Raw genomic sequence first — 19,513 nt, forward strand, 5'->3', positions numbered from 1 at the left:
TGTTGTGACCAGATGTCATACCCAGGCCCCCAGCAAAAAGGGCCTCAAGCTCAGTGATAGCAGAGTCCTGCCACTGTCCCAGGAGGCCCATCCTGGGGATGCAGGCCCTGCCATGTGCTTTCCCTGGGGCAAGGCAGTGACAGGAAGGAGGAGGGCAAGGAAAGTGGGAAGAGGGAAGGTGCCGAGGACAGGAGGTGAGGGGGAGAAGCAGTGAAGTGAGCTGACTGGGAAGAGCCCCAAGGATGCACAGTGCGGGTGCAGGGCCAGCCCTGGGGGCAGGGCTGGGGAGCCAGAGGTGAGGAGATGCCAGGGCTCTGGGCCTCCATGGGGCCGGGCTCTGAGCTTGGTGGTTTTACCTGCTGCTGTCAGCTGTGGTGAGAGAGGGTTTACATCAGAGAATGTCCGTGGCCAGAGACCCATTGTGTGCATGTGCCTGTGTGGGAGCATGAATCGTGTGTGTCTGTGTGTGTGTGTGTGCGCGTGCGTGTGCGTGTACACCTATGCCTGTCCTTGAGCTCTGGGTGGCTGTGGTCCTAGGGGTGGAGGAGCCCACAGTGCCCAGGGGCTGGGTTCCCCTTCAGACTGCTGTTGGGCACCAGACCCTGCTGCTCTTCCTGGGCCTGCCTGGACCTTTCCTGCTGTTGGTTTCTGTGAGGCCCCAAGGGATGATATTTGGGGGAGGTGTAGGTGACTCTGGGACCTGTGGGCTGGGACTTTTGTCCCAAGCAAAGTTGGACAGAGATGGGGTGGGCTGTGGGTCCAGGCCTGACTCATTCTTTGCTGCCACATACGGCTCCCAGGAGTCTGGGAATGAATTTGAACCAGGTTTTCCATGGTGTTAATAAAGGTATGTGTGCTGAGGTACGAGGGAGAAGAAATTTTATTTAACTGTTTGTTAGCTGGACTTAGAGCTTCTAAAAACTTTGCAATATTTACACATAGGGCATGGGGGCCCCAAAAATATGAGAAGTGGGCTTGGTTTTGTTCATGTCTGTTTTCTCAGGGCCCAGGACAGTTCTGGGACATAGCATATCAGGGGCCTAAGAAGTGTTTGCTAGCTGGGTGTGGTGATGCACACTTATGATCCCAGCTACTCAGGAGGCTGAAGCAGGAGAATCACCAGCCTGAGCAACCTGGTGAGACTCTGTCTCAAAAAGTAAGAAAATGGCGGGATGTTGTGATGAGAGTACTCGCCGAGCATGAGGGAGACCCTGGGTTAATCTCCCCAACACAAATAAAATCCAATGCAGATCCCTTGGCCAGAACACCCTTTAGTGGGTGGTAGAGAATCTAAGGTGGGGCTCAGGAAGTCTGTTTGTTTAAGCATTTGCCGCATGAATGGGCCCTGAAGTGACACAATGTCCCTGACCGTTAAGCGGCTGGCTCTGGACACCACTGGCTCCTGGGATGCATGGAAGAAACAAGGCACACCGAGGCCAGCTACTTCAAAGGGGACTTTATTCACTCCTTTGGAGCAGTGTGCGAATGCCTGACTCCGCTCCAGTACACGACAATTCTGCAAAGCTGCTATTCCGTTTGGAACCAAGACCGCCTGACACTAAAAACACATCGAAAACATCGACTCTCTTCCCTTTTTTTTCCTTTTTTTTTTTTTTTCGGTACAAAATGATACAAACAACAATACAAAATAGTTGTGCTGTTGACGATTACAAAAGAAGTCGGAACGTTTGTCTAAGCGCGCAATGCTCAGGGTTTCGGTGTGCACACATCATTCTCCGGGTCTTTCCCAGGACAACCACAGTCATGCGGGCTGCTACACATTTGTCCATTTCCAAAAAGAAACATGCAAAAAAAATCAGAATGAAGTGAAGAGAAGGGAAAAGTAAAATGCGTTCCAGGCGCACACAGAGGTGCCCCCGCCAGGCCACTGCTGGGAGCAGGGCTGTGCTCTGCACAGGAGTCATTTTGATCTTTTGGTGGGATTTCTTTTCGTTTTGGTGGAAATCGAGACTCCCCTCCTCTGACTTTTTACCTCGGAGAAAACAGAGTTGTCATCTCAATGGACCATGGACTCACACTAGGGAAACTGAGGCACCTCTGAGGGCCTGACAATTGGCCTTCACCTGACACTGTGGTGGCGGGAGGCCTCGAATTTTGGATGTGCTGAAAGACACAAGAAAGAGAAAGCCCACTGGCCAGTCATGGGCGCACCAGGCTGACCACAGCCAGCGTGTTCTGGACACGTCGCCCTGCCGGGCAGGTTTCTCGGGCTCCCAGAAGGAAAATCCTCCAGAGGAACCGAGTCCTGCCCTTGCACTCTGCCAGCCCGACGGGGCCCCGACCACAGACATGTCGTATCTACAAACTACAGAAGAGACATTTGACACTGATTGTACGCTTGGCTAATGCTAAGTCATTGGCCTTGGAGTGGAGTTCCTAGATGGATCTAGGAGGGCCTGGGAACCCTACCTTTCTCTGGGGGGGCTGACCGGAGTGTGGGGTGAATAGGTGAAGCCATCCAGCTGTCAGGGGAGGGCCCCATGGGTGTCCGTACCGCTAGTGCTGCAGCCTTGGCCTGCCTTGGAGATTTAGGGGAAATGGGGAGGGGTCTGGCAGTGAGGAGCCAGAGGCCAGAGCATGTGGCCTCAGTCTCTCCTGTGGCTAAGTCCCGAGAGCCCAAGGAGGCCTTGGCATTTCAGAGAAAGCAGTTCATGGCTGCCTCAGCTCCGGATCATACACACACTTCAAACAGTTCACTCACACTCCTCAGGCTCAGAACTTCCGGAAGGATGAACTGTCCAAAACACAAAACAAAATCCCAGCTCCCATCCCCCAGCCCTGGCCCAGCAGCCCTACGGTGACCACACCCCCAGACACTCAGGACCATCTCATTGGCTGCCAGGCTCAAGCGATTTGCATAGCACAGCTGAGGACTGGGGACCCTCCCGGCCTCCTGGGAGCCATCTCCAGGCCTGGCTGGCTTCGGGGAGCGGTGCCCAAGCCCTCCCCAGGCGGCCAGAGCCCAGCTTGTACCCCACCTCAGCCCTGGGAAGGATGGAAGCAGGATGAGTTTGGTTAGGGGAACCCTGATGTCCAGCGGGACACCCACGAGTCCACTCTGGGGTGCCTTTAGGCCAAAGCTGTGTGGAGAAGGGGACAAGCTTAGCAACAGGGTAGGAACAGTCCAAGACCCTGATGGGGAGCATGCTGCCCCTGGCACCCCAGAAGCAGTGTGGGCTGGGGCTTGGGGAGGAGCCCCAAGAGGTCCCCAGGGCGCACGACCTCCCTGCCTGGGTGAGACAGAAAGTTGTCCAAGCACAGGACGCCTCGCTGGACACACGCCCCAGGCCCATTTTTCGCCTAGGGTCTGTGTCCTGCAGAACCAATCGCTCCACCCAGTCAGGCCTGAGCTGAGCGGTCCACGGCTCTACAGGCGTGGGTCCAAAGGAAAGCAGGTTCACAGTTCGTGGCCTGTGCAGGCCAGAGGCCTCCATGACCAGGTGGCTACTCGAGCAGGTCCTCGAGGTGCACAGCAGTTCACAAGTGTCCGAGCTCAGGGCAGATGGGCTGGGAGACAGAAGAGGGCTGCCCGAGTCCGCTGAGGGCGATGCTGCTACCGAGGCTGCTGCGTCCCTGGGAGGGCCGTGTCCAGCCATGGCGGGCTCTGCTGTCTGCTGCCCGCACGGCCCTGGGAGTGTGGGGTTGTGAGCAGTCAGGGCTGCGTGTGCTCACTGCCTTCCATGGCGTCCCCTCCGGTCCCATCCCTGGGGGTGGAGGCCTTGTGCCAGGGCTTTGCATGACACTGGCTTCTGAACAACACTCTCCTGGACCAAAGGTCGGGGGAAGCTCTGTGGCACTGGAATGACGGCTGGTCTGGCGGACTGGGGACACTGGCGTGGCCAAGGGCAGAGGGGACCCTGGGCCCGAGCAAACTATTTACAGCATCTGGGAGTGGGGGACAGCCACAAATTCAGGTGGAGTCAGATCCACACAGCCTCGGCTTTGGTCAAAGGCTTGGCTGGTCCTGGCCTGCCGGCCTTGGGGAGCCCCAAAGGGGCCCAGGACACTGCAAAGGCTGTTGGCATTTGAACCTCAAACTCTCACTTCATTTTGCTCTCAGTACAAAACAAAAACCCGGAAGGACTCCTCCCCCACTCAACCCTTGCTCCATGCTGTTTGAATGGCCCGGCCCGAGGTCTGGGGCAGAGGGGCTTGGGCTGTCTGCTGCTTCAGTCACTCCTGAGTTTGGGGATCTGACACGTGTACCAAAAGGCACTTTTGCTTTTTAACAGTGTGTTTGTCCTAGGAAATTCAAGTTGGGACAGTGCCTCTGGCTCTCCCTTCATGGTACGCAGCTGCTGCGGTGGCAGCAGGCAAGTGTCTGTGCTAGACAGCTCCTCGGGGGAGGGCGGGAGGGGCCTCCTGACACGGGAATGGCGCCGTCCGTCCGGTCCGTGTGTCCGTCTGCGGGTCCGCAGAGAGGCTCCGGAAGGCCGGCTGTCCCTGCAGTCCTGCTCCTGCTGTCCGAGCGCTGTTCTCATTCGGGTCCAAGGACAGAGGCTGGCTAGTCCTCCTCGCTGCCCCCGTACATGTCTGCCAGCTTCTTGAACCGGGGCCCCCAGTCGTTGAGGTAATCGTAGTCTTGGTCCCCGGAGCTGGACGAGTTCAGGGAGCTCACCGAGCCCGCAGTGGAGCCACTCCCTTCGTAGTCAAAGACCAGCAAGGAGTCATAGGGGGGCGCCGTGGGATCGTTGTCAGCAGCTCGCAGCCCCTGGGGGTCACAAAGACAGGGCTCAGGGCGGATGCTCCCTATCCCACCCAGGGCAGGACGAGGAGGGGCCTGGGACCTTCGCCCACAGGGGCCCTGCATTGCCAGCAGGGCTTTCCCGGCTGAGCAGGGCCTGGGTCTGACAGTGGGATGGATGTGGACGGGTTGGATCGCGTCCAAAAGCTGTGGGGCACGGACACTCTCCTGGTGACAGAGCGGTGTGACCGTCATGTGCTGTGACTAGAACTCAGGCCTGCCTCTCCCAGTGCCCCACGCCAGGGCCCGGGCTGCCTTAAGCACTGAAGGCAGGGCAGGATGCACACCCAGCTCCCTTGCACCCACAGGACTACTCTGTTCAGGAGCAGCAGGGGAAAGAGTCCCTGGTGCCCACAGTGGGCTCTGGCTGGCTCCTTCCCCAGCCTGCCTGTGCTCCTGGATCAGCCGAGTGAACAGTTTGCCCTCAAACTGTGCCCCTGAGTTGGCTTTCAGGGAAATCCAAATAAAGACCAGAAATTGATTTAAGCTAGCTGGGCGTGGTAGTGCACCTTTGTAAATCCACCACTCTGGGAGGCTGAGGCAGGAGGACTGCAAATTCAAGCCCAACCTGGCCAATTTAGTAACTTAGTGAGATCTTGTCTCCAAAAAAGGTCTGGGGATGGAGCTCAGAGCAAAGGCCCTGGGTTCGGTCAACTCCAGTGGGCTGATGACAACGGCTCCCTGCTGCCAGTTTAGCAAGTGACTGGATGTGTAAGTCACTGTGGGAGGTAGGGAGTCGTCCCCAGGCACCAAGAGCTGTGCACCAAGCCGAGCAAATGGACCTGGGGGTCTGCCTTCTTCCCACGCTGTTGGTGCTGCTTGAAGGAACCCTGGTGGAGTGTGGCCAGGCCTGGCCAGGCTTCGGGACACTTCCCACATCCTGCAGCACAATGGGAGCTGCCTCACACCTGCAAGGAGCCTGCAGAGGGCTGGGGCTTTTCTACACCCTGGGAGGAAGGGAAGGGTGTAGCTAATAGGAAAAGACTTCTCTCAGATTCTGGGGCCAAGAGGGGACAAGATGGTCACATATTAGGACTCAAGATCCATCATCTTAGAGACAGAGGAGGCTCGGAGCTTTGCTTGCCCTGACAGCTTGGGCACAGGGACTAGGGCTGAGCTGCACACACCTGCCTACCTCTGGGGCACCTACAGGGCTGGCCTCAAGGCCTCCACCTCTCCCTCACTGCAGTAATTGCTGCCTTTCTGTCTCCAGGAGACATTTTTCTTTTTCTTTTTTTTTTTGGTACTAGGGCTCCAACTTGGGACCTTGTGCTTTCGAGGCAGACTGTGCTGGAGACATTTTTCTTCGGGTTGATTTTGCTGTCTTTTGCCTAGCTTCTCAAATCATGGGTTTTGTTCCTTTATGTCCGCTCTTTCCAATCCCTACAGATTTAAGGCTCTTTCCTAAAGTGTATTCTCTGAGTACCCCATCCTGCCCTGGGAAGGGTGCTCTTCTCATCTTTCAGGGTTGAATGGTTTGTAGTTTGCATCTTTAAATTCTTCTAAGAGTTATTTCAAAGGGGGGGTTCCTCTAATCCCAGGACGCTGGGAGGCCGAGGCAGGAGGATCACCAAGTTCAAGCCCAGCCTGGGCAATGTAGACTTAGTGAGACCCTGTCTCAAAAATTTTTTTTAAAAAGGGCTAGCGATGGAGTTCAATGTGAAGACCCTGGGCTTAATCCACAGTTCGCAAAAACCCAAACAAACTGGGGGGCTTTTAATTGTAGGTGGTGGGGGTGGACTTCCTGAGGTTTCAAACACTTCGCTGGGTCACACAGTCGGAGCAGTGTGGGCCCTGCAGCACTTCTGCCTTTGGCTGCAACACATCTCCTTTCTGGAGTGTTCTCAGCCCAATCGCCCGTGGGTTACAATGTTTATTTTATTTTACTTTTGGTACTGAGTTTACTAGGCAGGCGCGGGGGTTACAGTGTTTAAACAAAATCTTATAAAGTTACAGCCTGGCATAGGCTGAAGTTCAGGTACCACTGACCCCTAAATAGGGAGGGGAAACACAGCACCTCTCCCTGCCCTCCAGGTGGGCTGGGCGGGGACACGAAGGGAAGCACTGCTGGACAGAGCGTCCCTCTGCTGCACCCTAGGAAGACGGCGCGCGCAGGCGCGGTGGGGCGAGCACTTGAAGTGCAGACTGAGCGTCCCTGCCGTTATGAGTGTGTGCAGCTGGGAGCCGTGGGACATCTTTGGCCCTGGTGTCCGCGTTCTTGGTTCTCGGTGCCTTCTCTGCTGCTGCAGTGGCCCTGGTGGCCCTGGTGGCCCTGGTGGCCTGGAATTCCTCTTAAGCCCTGAGTGCCCAGAGACGAGAGTCTGTCCTTCTGGGCAGGGCCTAAGGGGTCTGTCCGCTCCTCGCCCTGCCCGGCTGTCGGGTGTGCTGGTAGGATTTATTTCTACAGGAGACCCCAGGCCTGGGTCCTCCCGCTGCTGGGAACCCACCTCATTGATAAAGTCGCCGATGTCACCTGGGTGGGGCACCACGGGCCTCACGGGGTACTGGGGCTCCGCGCCCACCGGCCGCTCATCCACCCGCCGCACCCCGGGGGCCTTGCTCAGCACGTGCTCCATGGCTTCCGGCTGCTGCAGCTGGCTGAGGTCATAGTCCTGGGGCAGAGGCGGTCGTGTGTCAGAGAGGGCAGAGTCCGATGCCCAGCTCGCCCTGTTCTGATCCCGCACTGAGGTCCTGAGCCATGACCTGGTCTCCGAGGGTATCTGCCGTCCCATCTGGTCTTGTCCCTGTGCCGGACTGCCCTCCCGCGGTCCCTGTCTTTCCGTTCGCCCACTGTCTGCCGGTGCTCTGGGCACGCGTGGGGTCTGTGTGCCCGCTGCCCTGCCGCTGCACTGCACGGACGGCTTCAGGCCTGGGCGCCCTCTGCCGGGCAGCTCCGGGAGCCCTGCCCTCAGGAGTGTTGGGCAGCACCGACCGGGGCCTCTCCTTCAGGGCCGGGGCAGCGCTGGGCTGGGGTTGGCGCCCGAGGCGGGAGGACACAGCCTCCGCCTGGCTCTGCACGTTCCGCGAGGGGCCCACAACGCCCCACGCCGGGAGAGGCACAGAAAGGCTCGCGGAGACCCCGGAGCCCAGGAGACCCCGTGCGGAGCCCCCGTGCGGCCCACCTGGTCCTCCTCGCCGCCGCCTTCCTCGTCGTAGGTGAGGATGTTGTCCCGCACGTCGTCCTCGGGGTCGATGAGCAGCTGCTTGGTGAGCCGCTCCTTCCCCCGCCGCCTCATCCACATGACGAACAGCAGGACCATGGCTGTGGGGGGCCGCACAGTGAGCGCTGTGTGCACGTCCGGGGGCGGGGGTGCACACAGCTGTGCGCACGCATAGCCCAGCACGTACACAGCTGGGTGCACGGCTGCCATGCGTGCATGTGCAATCAGGTGTGTGCCTGTGTGTGCGTCATGTGTGTGCGTGTACACCTGTGGAGACCGGAACGGTGTGCACACACGTGCGTGTCTTCAGTGATTTGTGTGCCTGAGTATGTTTCATGTGTGTCCGCATACATGCTCGTGTGTGCATGAGGAAACGCATCATCTGTACCTGTGCACAGTGTGTGAGCTCACATGTTGCAGTGTGTGTGAGGCACACGTGTGTGCATGCCTGTGTGCCTGTGTGAGTGTATGTTCAGCTTCCAGGGCAGGCTGGACTGGCTCCCGCCCCCTGGCCCACTCCCTGCTCAGCACCAGAACCGGGTGCTAGCCCTTTACCTGCCACTGTGTCCTAGGGGACTGGGTCTCCCTGCCCTTGGGGATACCAGGATCTGTGCGTGTGCCAGTGCCTTGTGTCATATTTGTATACAACCTATGTGCATAGTCCCCTCCCTGTGTATTTTTTTTTTGGTACTGGGGATCCAACTTGGGTCCTTTCGCTTGCAGGGCAGGCGGCGGAACCACTGAGCTAAATTGCCTGCCCCTCCCTGTGTATTTTAAGTCGCTTCTAAATGACTTCCATAACTGATACAATGTACACATTATGTAAATAGTTGTTACACCATGTTGTTCAGGGAATAATGATAAGAAAAAGTGTACATGTTCAGCACAGACACCCGTATTTTTCTGAATATTTTCGACTTCAGTTAAGTGAATCCACAGACATGCCTCCTCTCCCTCTTCCCACGCCCCCCACTTGTGGGGTTTTGGGAGATACAAGAAGCCACAGGAACATGTGCCTTGGATGTGGCCAATGGGCACAGTCCATTCCGTGGCTGGTGATTGGCTTCCAGGAGAGCATGTGACCCGAGCCAACCCAATAGGAGAGAGCCCTGGAACTTCAGAGATGTTGACAGGGGGTGTCCTTCCCCCAGCACCCACTTGAGAGCCTCCTGCAGGCATTTAGGGCCCCAGGGAAACCAGGTTTGGGTTACAGGGGCTCTTGGGAGGCAGAGTGGGGAGAGGGGAAGGGGCCAGGCCCGCAGCCCTTGTGGGCTTGGCAGGAAAGAGCAGCCCCTGAGGGCTGGTTTGTGGGGCTTCTGAGATTTCTGGCAGAGAGGATGAGGCTGAGCCACACGCTGAGGTGGGACCCGGGCCCTTGCCTGGCCATGGCGCTGGGTGCGCTCGCACCCCGAGGCCCCATGCTGTGCTGCCACACTCACTCAGCAGGATGACGATGCAGATGAGGATGGCCACTATGGCGCCTGTGCCCAGGCCGGCCGCGGCCACCGCGCCGATGGTGGTGCAGTCACCGTTTTCATCGCACGGGCACACCTTGACCTTGATGACGGATGTGTTGGACAGGGGAGGGTTCCCAGAGTCTGTGACGGTGATGGGGACCTCGTACACCCCGGCCTCCAGGTACAGGATGCGCAAGCTCAGCTGGGCATAGTCACCTGGAGCAGAGCAACAGCAAACCTTCGCCAGGTGGGCAACAGACGGGCAGCCCTCCTTCCAGGCAGGACTGGTCCGATGCATGAAAACAGACCCCCTGGTTTCACACACACACACACACACACACACGCACACGCACACATGCACTACACCATTAAGTTAAAGACAACGGCAGTGCAAGTAAAAGGCAAATTGCAACATGAAGGGTAAAGAAATAATTTCCTGACTATATAGAGTTTTATCAAATCAATTAGGGAAAAACCACTCCAAAGAAAAACAGGCAAAACCACCAGTGTTCACAAAAGAAACTAAAACAGGAATACATATATGAAAAATTTATGGTAGTCAAGAGATGTAAGTGGAAGCCATAGTTTTGGCTATGAAGTCGGCAGTGCTTTGGAAGCGATAATATTCGGCGCTGGAGAAAGCTGGTGGAAACAGGTGCTCTGCTGGCGGAAGCAGAGACTGGCACAGCACTGCTAGGGTTCATGCTCACAGCGCTGTCCACACGGAAGAATCTGGATGCCTTTTAGGCCCTAGATCATGTCCAGGGCAGCGTCTAAGGGGACACCAGGGCAGGAAGTGAGCAGGGGCGGTGTCACAGCCCGTGGTGTGCACACTGGTGAACAAGAGCAGCCAGGGAATTAACAGCTGAGGCACAGCAGCAGTGTCCCCGCTGTGTTCGGGAGCTGCCCGGAAGGGGGAGGGCTGGACAGCCCCCTTCTAGCACCCTCTCCTGTCTGCTGTGTCCTGTCCGGGGGCAGGTGGGGCCCTGGGGGCTGCACTCCAGGACCTGGGTGCCCCCCACCCCGTGGCTGTGCTCACCATTCAGGCGGGTAATGGTCCAGTTTTTTCGCACAGTGGCTGGGATGAAGGGCAGCTCGAAGACGTAGGGGCCGATGTTGGGGTCGATGTCGGCGTCGGCCGCAGTGATGTTGATGGCGTTCAGGCCTGGCTTCTCGCAGACCTGCGCCTCCTTGGGCAGCAGCTCCGGGGCATTGTCGTTGATGTCGATAAGATAGATCTGCAGAGTACCGGTGCCACTGGCCGGGGGGATCCCTGCGGGACAGACACAGGGTGACCATACAGGGCCACACCTGGAGCTCCATATCCCTGGCCAGACCACAGCCCCGGCAGAGCAGAGGCACAGGGGCCACACACAGACACACCAGGGCCCCGGGACAACCCTGAACCTGCCCGACAGCCGAGCACAGCCACACCGACATCCACGATCGCACATAGCACAACACATCCCTCCTGACCCAGCCTGGCCGACCCAGCCCTCAGGAAGCCCAGAGGTGTCCCCTGTGCCAGCCCAGCCCAGGGAGGGCTCTGAAAGGCCCTGTGGCCTGCGCCCTGCCCCCAGGTATCTCTCCCCAGCCTTTCCTTGCCTCCCTGCCTTTCCTGAGTTTCCTGCCCAGCTAGGCTCAGAGAGGCCGAGTGTCCTGAGCCCAGACACACAATCAAAATGAACGACTGAACCAGGTGTGGTGGCAAATCCCAACACTCGGAAGGCTGAGGCAGGAGGATCACACTTGGGCAGCTTAGTGAGATCCTGTCTCAAAATAAACTTTAAGAAGGGCTGGGGATGTAGCTTAGTGCTCCCTGGGTTCAATCCCCAGTACTGCAAACTGCTCTGGGCACAAACTGTCCCAGGAACTCCAGAGATGGGCTTTGGGTAGAAGTGGTCTCCACAGATGCCCTGTTTGCCTCTGGCCACAGTGTGAGCAAGGGGGCTCTGCTGGGGGGTGTCCTTGTCCCCTGAGCTCCCATGTGCCCAGCCCCACCGTCCCTGGCCAGTGGTGCTGGTGGACACGTGTGTGGGCAGGACATGGGCGAGACCTGGCCCCAGGCTTGGAGGTGGCAGCAGTAAGCGCAGTGTTCAGACTGTGGCAGGGTCCCTCCTGCCCCTACGTGACAGCAAGTGTCTGCTGAGGCTGGCAGAGTGCGTGGAGACTTTTGCTGCAGTGTGGCTGTCCCATCTGCCCGGAATGCAGCCCGATGCATTCAAGGTCTGCACACCACATAGTGCTCGCCTTTGAAGCGGCTTTCGTAACTGGCTGGGAGAGCCAGGCTGTGTTTGCTAACGGGGCTCCCCCTTCACCTGCTCCGCCCAGCCCCCAGGAGCCCCCAGGCCAGGCACTCGTCCCAGGCTGGCGACCAGGGCGGCTTCCTGTGGGGCTGGGGAAGCCTGGCAGGGTGGGTGCCACGCCAGGCTTTCCGTTGCTATGGGACCAGCTTCGGGGCCACAGCTCCTCTTGCTGATGTGTCTCAGCTGCTCAGCAGCTCCCAGCACGCTTGGCGTGGTCCTAACTCTGGCTCACCCTCCCACCCCACTGCCCCTGGCCTCTCCTGGCCACGCGGGTTGTGGTTCAATGGCAGGCAGCTCCTCTCAGTCCAGGGGAGCACTGCCTGGTTACTTGGTCCCATCTTCCTCTTTCCTCCCGTCTCCATCCTGAAGTTACCTGATGCCCAGTCCATCTACAAGACTACATTTCCCAGCACTCCCTTCAGCTAGATCTGGCTGTGTGGCTCCTCCGTGGTGCTTTCTAGAAGTGCGCAGGAGGGCAGCGGGGTGCATTCGTCCTCCCTGCGCCGCTTTCTGTTTGGCAGAATGCAGTTGTGACGAGTGGAGCACTAGCAGTTTTCTGGACCGTGCTGTGGCACAGCGGAGACTGAGGCTGCTGAGCAAGGCTGCATCCTCAGACCTGACCCTGGGCTGTCCACTTCCAGCTTGTAATGTGAGAGAAATCAGCCCTCGGCTCTGCTCACATTAATGCCATTCTAACAAAGCTGAACTCCGCCTTGCAGACACACCTGGGTGTTGGCCCTGAGAGGCAGGAACTGAGCTCGGCTGATAAACAGCTCTGAGGCTACCGTGCAGGAACCTTAGTGATGGCGGTGAGCGTTGGCTCAGTGCTCATTATGCCAGCAGCCTGTCCTCTGGTCCGTGCCACAGCTCATTTGCGGCTCAGGGAGAAGAAACAGCTACCAAGGGGCCTGGCTTCTTCCCATCGGGGAGCAGTGGTGCTGGGCTGATGTGTGGCCCCAGGGTCTGCTGCTGTCTATCCCTAGCCCCATGCCTAACCCTAACCCTAGCCTCAGGAGTGCTCAGCTGGCCTTGGGCTGCAGGGCCCGTGGAGGGGCCTCCAGGCCTGGCCCAGGGCTCTTGATGCAGCCCACCATCCCTCACTCACAGGCTCTGGGGTCCTCCCCTGTGCCACCTGGCCGGCCTTCCCTCACTTTTTGGTCTGCTCAGCCAGGGCCGCAGCTACAGATGTTAGAAAACTGTGGATCTGGTTCTAAGGCCTCCACGTATGGGTGGGGAAACTGAGGCACTAGCTGTTCATGTTGCAGGATTAAGCAAGGGCAGGCTGGGATGGCCTCTGAGTCCCCAGAGCCACGAGTGCGTGAGGGACTGGCACACGCCGCCTGAGTGGGGGCTGATGGACCCAGGAGAAGCGGGGCACAGGTGGGGTAAGTCAGGGTGAATGAAGGGGGCCTGGCTGGGGGACAGGGGGGCCAACTGGGCCCTTGCTCATGGCGTCTGCACAGACCCAGCTGGCCCTCTGCAGCTCTGACGCCTCTTGCCATGCCTCCCTCCCAGGCAGCCGCCCTTATCCACAACACCGGACCCGGACGGCCGCCTCCCGGGAGCAGGGCGCACCGTTGTCAGCTGCCAGGAAGGTTGCCTCGTAGACGTTGTTTCTGATGTAGAGGGACTCTCGGTCCAGGACAGCCGCCGTGGTGATCTGACCGTTGGAGGCATTGATGTGCAGCCAGTTGGCTGGGTCGGACAGCTTTGAGTACCTGCGGGGTGGGAAGGGGAGGCCAGGGCTGGGGCACCCGGTGCTCTTCACCCTGGGGGCCCAGCCACGCTTCCCAGGTGCAGCCCAGCCTTGCAGACCTATCCGAGGTTGGGGCCCTCCTCCCCTTGCTGCCTGGACTGCCTGGGTCTTGCGGCTCCCTGGGCACTGCAGGGCTCCTCTCCTTGGATAACAGGGCTGGGGTGGGGAGCCCCCTGCTGGACAGGCTGGGCTGCGCACCCACCTCACAGCCTGCTGCATGAAGCGGTCAGGGTCCACGGCAGAGAAGGTGGTGAGCGCGGTGCCAGCTGGCACACCCTCCTCCAGGCGGATCAGCTTGCGGTTGGACGGAAAGTAGGGTGCCTCGTTGATGTCCGTGACAGAGATGGTCACACCCGCCGTGGACTGGAAGGACATCTGGATCCCGCTGGCCAGGGGTGCCTGGTTGGACACCATCACGGTCAACATGAAGGCCCTGTTCAGCTCATAGTCCACCGCCTGCAAGGGAGAAGGGGCCGGTCAGTCTGCATAGCCAGCCCTGCCCTGCCCTGCCCTTCCTGCCTGCTCTGTCCCCCGGTCAGGGCCTGGTTTCTGGTACCCAGTGTCCTGTCTCTGGCTTCCTGTGGGTTTGGCCAACGGCAGGAGATGGAGGTTGGTAAAGGGCCCCAGGGACTGACGAGGTAGGAACAGGGCTCCTAGGGGCCCCTGCCCTTCAAGGCGGCCTCTTCTCTGCTGGGAGCACTGCGCTGTAGATCACTATGGCCAGGCCTAACTGGCCTCCTCCCGAGGACGAGGCAGGGCCCTGTGTGGAAAGAGGAACCCACAACCTTGTTCACTTTCTTGGATGGACGAGGCAGGGGCCGGAGGGAGGAGAACAGGTGACAAGAGGGTGTGGTGCAGCAAGGCCTGGCTGAGCAGAGGGCCGTCTTCCTCCCCGCCCATTGGCCATGAAACCATCAAGCGCGATGTCCTGAGACCCTAGCCACTCTCCCTGTCCCTGTCCCGGGCACCCCCTTACCTCCCCCTGTGCTTCCCTTATCGCTACTCTATAAGTAAAGGCTGCTGTTGCCGGTCCTTCCCTCCCATCAGGAGGAAGGCTCCGCCTGGCCCCAGCTTTTGTGTCTCTTTGTCTGTCTTTGCTTCATCCCTCACCGTTCTCCCTCTGGCACAGGGCACTCCTGGGAGGAATGGGCTGGGGGGTCCTCCAGGAGGCACAGCCACTGGTGTCTGAGCGGGCTTGGAGACAGGGTCTCTGTAGACGCAGCTATACTGATGGGGAAGTCAAATGTCTCAAGATGGGATGGAGAAGGTGGGGGGGTTGGGGCACAGACACAGGCAGAGGCTGTGTGCAGACAGAGAGGCCTGGAATGATGGGGCTCCGAGCTGGGGAGCCGCAGAAACTGAGGGGGGACAGATGCTCCACAGGGGCTCCTGAGGGAGCACAGCCCTGTGGCACCTTGACCTCAGAGCCCTGGTATCCAGAGCTGCAGGGAATGCAGTTCTGCTCTTTGTTTCTTTTCCTTTTGTTGTTGTTGCTGTTTTAGTACTGGAGGTTGAACCCAGGGCCTTGGCACCGAGCTACACCAATGCATTTTTTACTTTGAGACAGGGTTGCACAGAGCTGCCTGGCTGGGTTTGAACTCATGACCCCCCTGTCTCAGCCTCCCAGAGTGCTGGGATGACAGGCGAGCACCATGCCTGGCTGATTCTGCTGTTTTAACCCCACCAGTGTGTGTGGTCTGTTACTGCGATCCCGGGACCCCAGCACACCAGTCTGTCCTCTTGGTGGGCCAGGCCCTGAATGACTGCTGGAAGCTTCTACAGCCTGTGGTCAGAGGTGCGCTGTCAGAGAAGCTCTGCTCAAGTCTGCGGTGCGCATCTGGGCTGAGGGGAGTTGCACAGAGGTTTTGTGGGGTCTGAGACTCAGAGCTGGCCAGCAGCGAAGCCCACAGCAGTCTCCAGCGGGGGGCTGGGGGCACCATATGACAGGATGCGTTTCAATCACATTCAAAAATTCCCCCTGGGCACACACCAGGTAGCATGTACAGATCACAAGGTTATGGGGAGAGGCCACATCTGGGACCCCAAACCCCATGTCTACTGTCAGCTGTGGCCAGCTCGACAGTAGGGCTGCCTGCAGCTGTGTGGAGTGAGCACCATGCACGCCAGACCCCAGGCTCCCTGGGAGGAACCCAGAGGCTGAATGCTCTGCCCCATGGCGGCGTTAGGAGGCGGAGACCTTGGCCTGGTGCATTGGTGCCCTTGTAACCCCAGCTCAGCCTGGGCAATATAGTGAGATTCTATCCCCAAATAAGAAATCAGAGCTGGGGGTGTGGTGCAGTGCTAGAGCGCTTACCTAGCACGCGTGAGACCCAGGCCCAGTCCTCGTACAGACACTCCTCGTTTAACCACCTAACCTGCTAACCTGCTTGACAACTGTTCGTTTTTTTTGGTACCAGGGATCGAACTCAGGACCTTGTGCTTGTGAAGCTGGCAGCGGCGGCACCAGTGAGCTAAATCCCCGGCCCTTTTGTGACTGCTTGTACTTTCCACCTGCTGCTCCCCCTGTGACTGTCCTTTTTTGTACAGTTCTGTGCATCTTGCTTATAGAGCCCCAATGTCTTTTCTGTACAGTGCACCTTGTTTACAGTACTGTAATTTTGTGGATTGTACTGTACAGTGCTGTAGTTTTCTGTTCTGTCATACATTACAGTCCTGCATGTAGGAGTTATGCAGATAAAAGCAAAGTCATCAGTTTGGAGTTTCCTTTGACTGTTTCTTTGTTCTGAGTGTTGTAATGCACACACTTCACAGCTCCTCCTTTACCGCCTGGTGAAAGGAAAGGCACATGGTTGTTACTCAAGGAAGAGCGGTCCCGTGGAGATGGCAAGGACTTGATGCCGTCCTGAGGCACAGCTGGTGTGGCTGGGTCCCGCTGGCTTTATGAGGGAGGAGAGACCAGGACACAGGTGCAGGGCCTGTCCCTGGGGCGCCAAGGATTCTGCCAGCAGCAAGACTGTCACCAGATGAGGTCCCTCGACTCGACCTCCGGAACCACAGACAAAAATGAACCTCTCTTCTTGATAACTGACCCAGCCTGTGGGACTGGGCTGGAGGAAGACAGTCTGAGCCCCGAGGGGAGAGGTCTGCAGCCCCTCTCTGAGCAACAACCACACCCAGAGTGGAACAGGGTGCTGTGCAGCAGTCACAGTTCCTCACTGTTCCTCCTCTAGGGCCAAGGAAAACAACTCAGAGGAGGAAAACCTTACTCTGGCCTGTGTCTCAGCGGGTTCAGTCCGTGGCCTGCTGGTTCCTTTGCGTGGGCCTGAGCTGAGGCAGAAGCATCTGGGCTGCAGGGGGTGGGAGAAAAGCTGCTCACCTAGAGGCAGCCAGGAAGCAGAGAGCAGAGGGCCAGAGAGGGAGAGGGGATAGGCCCGGGACTCCGTCCATCCCCAAGGCTGTGCCAGAAAAGGCCATGACCCTCTGCCTTGTAGGCTCCACCCTGCTTCCCCCACCTCCCCAAACAGCATCTCGTCAGATGCCATGGGGTTAATCCAGCTGGGCAAGTTCCAGGCCTCGGGTCCAGTGGCTCCCAGCAGTCTATCAGCCGGCAACCAAGCCCATGAGTTTGGGGACATTTCAGATCGAGACCATAGCACTGCATTGTATTTGTTCACAGTTTCAGAAAGAAACTCAGAAAGCATAAGGCAACACTGGAAGAAACGGTCACTGTGGACAGGGGAAGGAAAGCAAGACGCCTCTGCGGGTGACTGCCACACGCTCCTCACCGGAAAGCCTGGGCTTGGAGACCTGCTGGCCTACCTTCTCACCGCACAGGTATGACAGTGGGATTGCACAGAAAGCAACCTCCAAAGTATGCAAAATCAAGCATCCCTCAACTGGAAGCATAACCCCAAGGAAATCCCACCCCAGTGACAGGACCCCTGAGGCAGCAGTGGTTAGAAAGTAATCACAAACTCATTCTGCCTTCTCGCTGTTGGTAGTGATTCTGGATTTGGTATTTTTAACATTTTATGTATATCGTAGGGTAAAGTAAATAAACAATTATGCTAATGATGTTAAGAACCAAGATTTCCAATGCATGAAAAGTGAGAAACAAAGATAAAATTTACACAGTTAAGTAGAAACACTCTGAAGTTAAATTTGAATCAAATACCCTTTCAGTCAGGGGAATATGCCGCCATGCCCCGGCCGGGCACACGCACTGCGGCGACCCTGGCCTGAGGTGGGAAAGCAAGCTGAACTCAGGGCTGCACATGGGCCTGGGGACAGGGCTGGAGGGAGGACAAAGGGAACCCACAGGGAACCCACGCATTCTTAGCAACAGAAACGAGAAAATGCAGATGCAGCAACAACAGCACCTCCTGTGGCAAAGGATGAGATGAGCAGGCTGAGGGTCTTGAGGCTGCAGCAGCTGCAGGAAACCTGGCCTCACCTTAGGCCAAGTCAGCAGCACAGAGGGGCTCTGCTGTCCCTCTGTCTCTCTGGCCTCTACCTTCCTCCTCACGGCTTCTCTCGCTCTGACCCTCCCATCTCTTTAAAATTCTGTTTTCTTTTTGAAACAGGATTCACTATGTAGCCCAGACTGGCCTCAAACTCATGGCTATCCTCCTGCCTCAGCCTCCTGAATGCTGGGACCACAGGCGTGGCCACCATGCCCAGCTCTGCCTCCTTATAAAAAGCCCTGGAGTGTAGTGGGCCTGCCTGGATAATCTGGATCGTCTCCCGTCTCCCACCTCAAGACCCCAGCTTCGGCTCCCCTTCAGTCTCTCATGCTGTCTACCATGGTACAGCTTCCTGGAGCATGGGCACCCTTGGGGGGCTACTATTGAGACCCCACAGACCTGTGTCTCAGAGCACCCACAGGCCTCATGCATGAGGGAAGCTCCTCTGCACAGGAAGCTTCCAGCTAAGGGATGACAAGTTTAAAAGCACCCCTTGTATCCTAATTCTCTTGGACCGTGATTTATCACCAACACGATACAAGCAGCGGGTGCACTGGTAGACGCTGGGCATCTGCAGGGACGGGGCATCAAGTTGGCAGAGGGGATCAGGCTGCTCAGGCTGCACTGTGGCCACCGGCCCCTCCTCAGGGACTGACTTTCAGGTCCACATCCTCCCTTGGGTGTGGGGCAGTGGGGACCAGACTCATGGCACAGGGGCCGGGAGACAGCCTGAGTGTGGGGGCCTCCACAGGCCGGGGTGGCATGTTTGAGATGTTACAACCAAATGCCATGCAGGGAAGCTGTCTGGCTCAGATCTGAATAACTGGATTGCAAAAACCATCTTAAGGGAAACCATATAAACTTAGACAATAAGGAGATATAGTGACTTGGTTAGGTGTGACAGTGGTATGTGGCCATGTAAGCAAATGTAGTTTTGAGAGTGATGCATCCTGACATGTTTAGAAGTGAAGGAACATGAGGTCTGGGAAAGAAAAAAATACACTTCAGCAGGCTGGGAATTTAGCTTAGTGGCACCATGCCTGCCTCGAAAGTGTAAAGTCCTGAGTTCAATCCCCGGTACCAAAAACCCCCCCAAAACAAAAAAACAATTCAGCAAAATATGCAGGTGAAGTATTCCAGATAGCTAAATTAGAAATTATTATAAGGCAGTTAGATAAAGCTGGGCTCTCAGCATAGAAAAACAATTGAGGCACATTCACTGGTTAGCATTATAAAAGGAAAAGAGGTACCACTTCCCCTAGCGATGAATAGCAGTGATTGATAGTCTAAAAAGACAGCAATCTCCCAAGCCCATTTCCTCTCTGGAAATTCCTTGTATGTGACACTTGTTTTCCCATCTGATCCCCGTTTAATCAATATTACCTGGGTGACTGGTAATATCCTCCACCTCATGCCCACCTTGTGATTTCCTACTGAGTCTTTCACTTTTGTCTCACGTTGAACCCGCCTCCCCTCATGGTTTTGCTCAATAAAATGCCTTTGAAAAGGGGGGGAGGCTGGCAGCCCACTTTCCAGTTCCCCTTCTGTCTCTCCTAGACAGGAGCTTTCTTTCTCTCAATAATTTTTCCTACTCTTAACCTCTGTTGTTCCTAGAATTCATCCTTCAGTTTCAGAGAGCAGGAT

General features: G+C 57.3%; 1 protein-coding gene across 1 annotated transcript in view; it reads right to left on the bottom strand.

The window, feature by feature from the left end:
- Positions 1-1,441: 1,441 nt before the first annotated feature.
- Positions 1,442-19,513, bottom strand: part of Cdh4 (cadherin 4) — a 526,919-nt gene continuing 508,847 nt past the window's right edge. The window contains exons 10-16 of the mRNA XM_004840986.3: positions 13,648-13,901; positions 13,265-13,407; positions 10,423-10,656; positions 9,366-9,599; positions 7,888-8,027; positions 7,213-7,377; positions 1,442-4,732 (exon numbers count right to left, since the gene is read on the bottom strand). Of these exons, the coding sequence (XP_004841043.1) occupies positions 4,526-4,732; positions 7,213-7,377; positions 7,888-8,027; positions 9,366-9,599; positions 10,423-10,656; positions 13,265-13,407; positions 13,648-13,901 (1,377 nt within the window). The 3' untranslated portion in view covers positions 1,442-4,525. The remainder of the gene's footprint in view (positions 4,733-7,212; positions 7,378-7,887; positions 8,028-9,365; positions 9,600-10,422; positions 10,657-13,264; positions 13,408-13,647; positions 13,902-19,513) is intronic.

The sequence above is a fragment of the Heterocephalus glaber genome, unplaced genomic scaffold, assembly GCF_053883595.1.
Source record: "Heterocephalus glaber isolate CG9 unplaced genomic scaffold, H.glaber_assembly_v1.0 deba00001673, whole genome shotgun sequence".
NCBI classification, from domain to species: Eukaryota; Metazoa; Chordata; class Mammalia; order Rodentia; family Bathyergidae; genus Heterocephalus; species Heterocephalus glaber.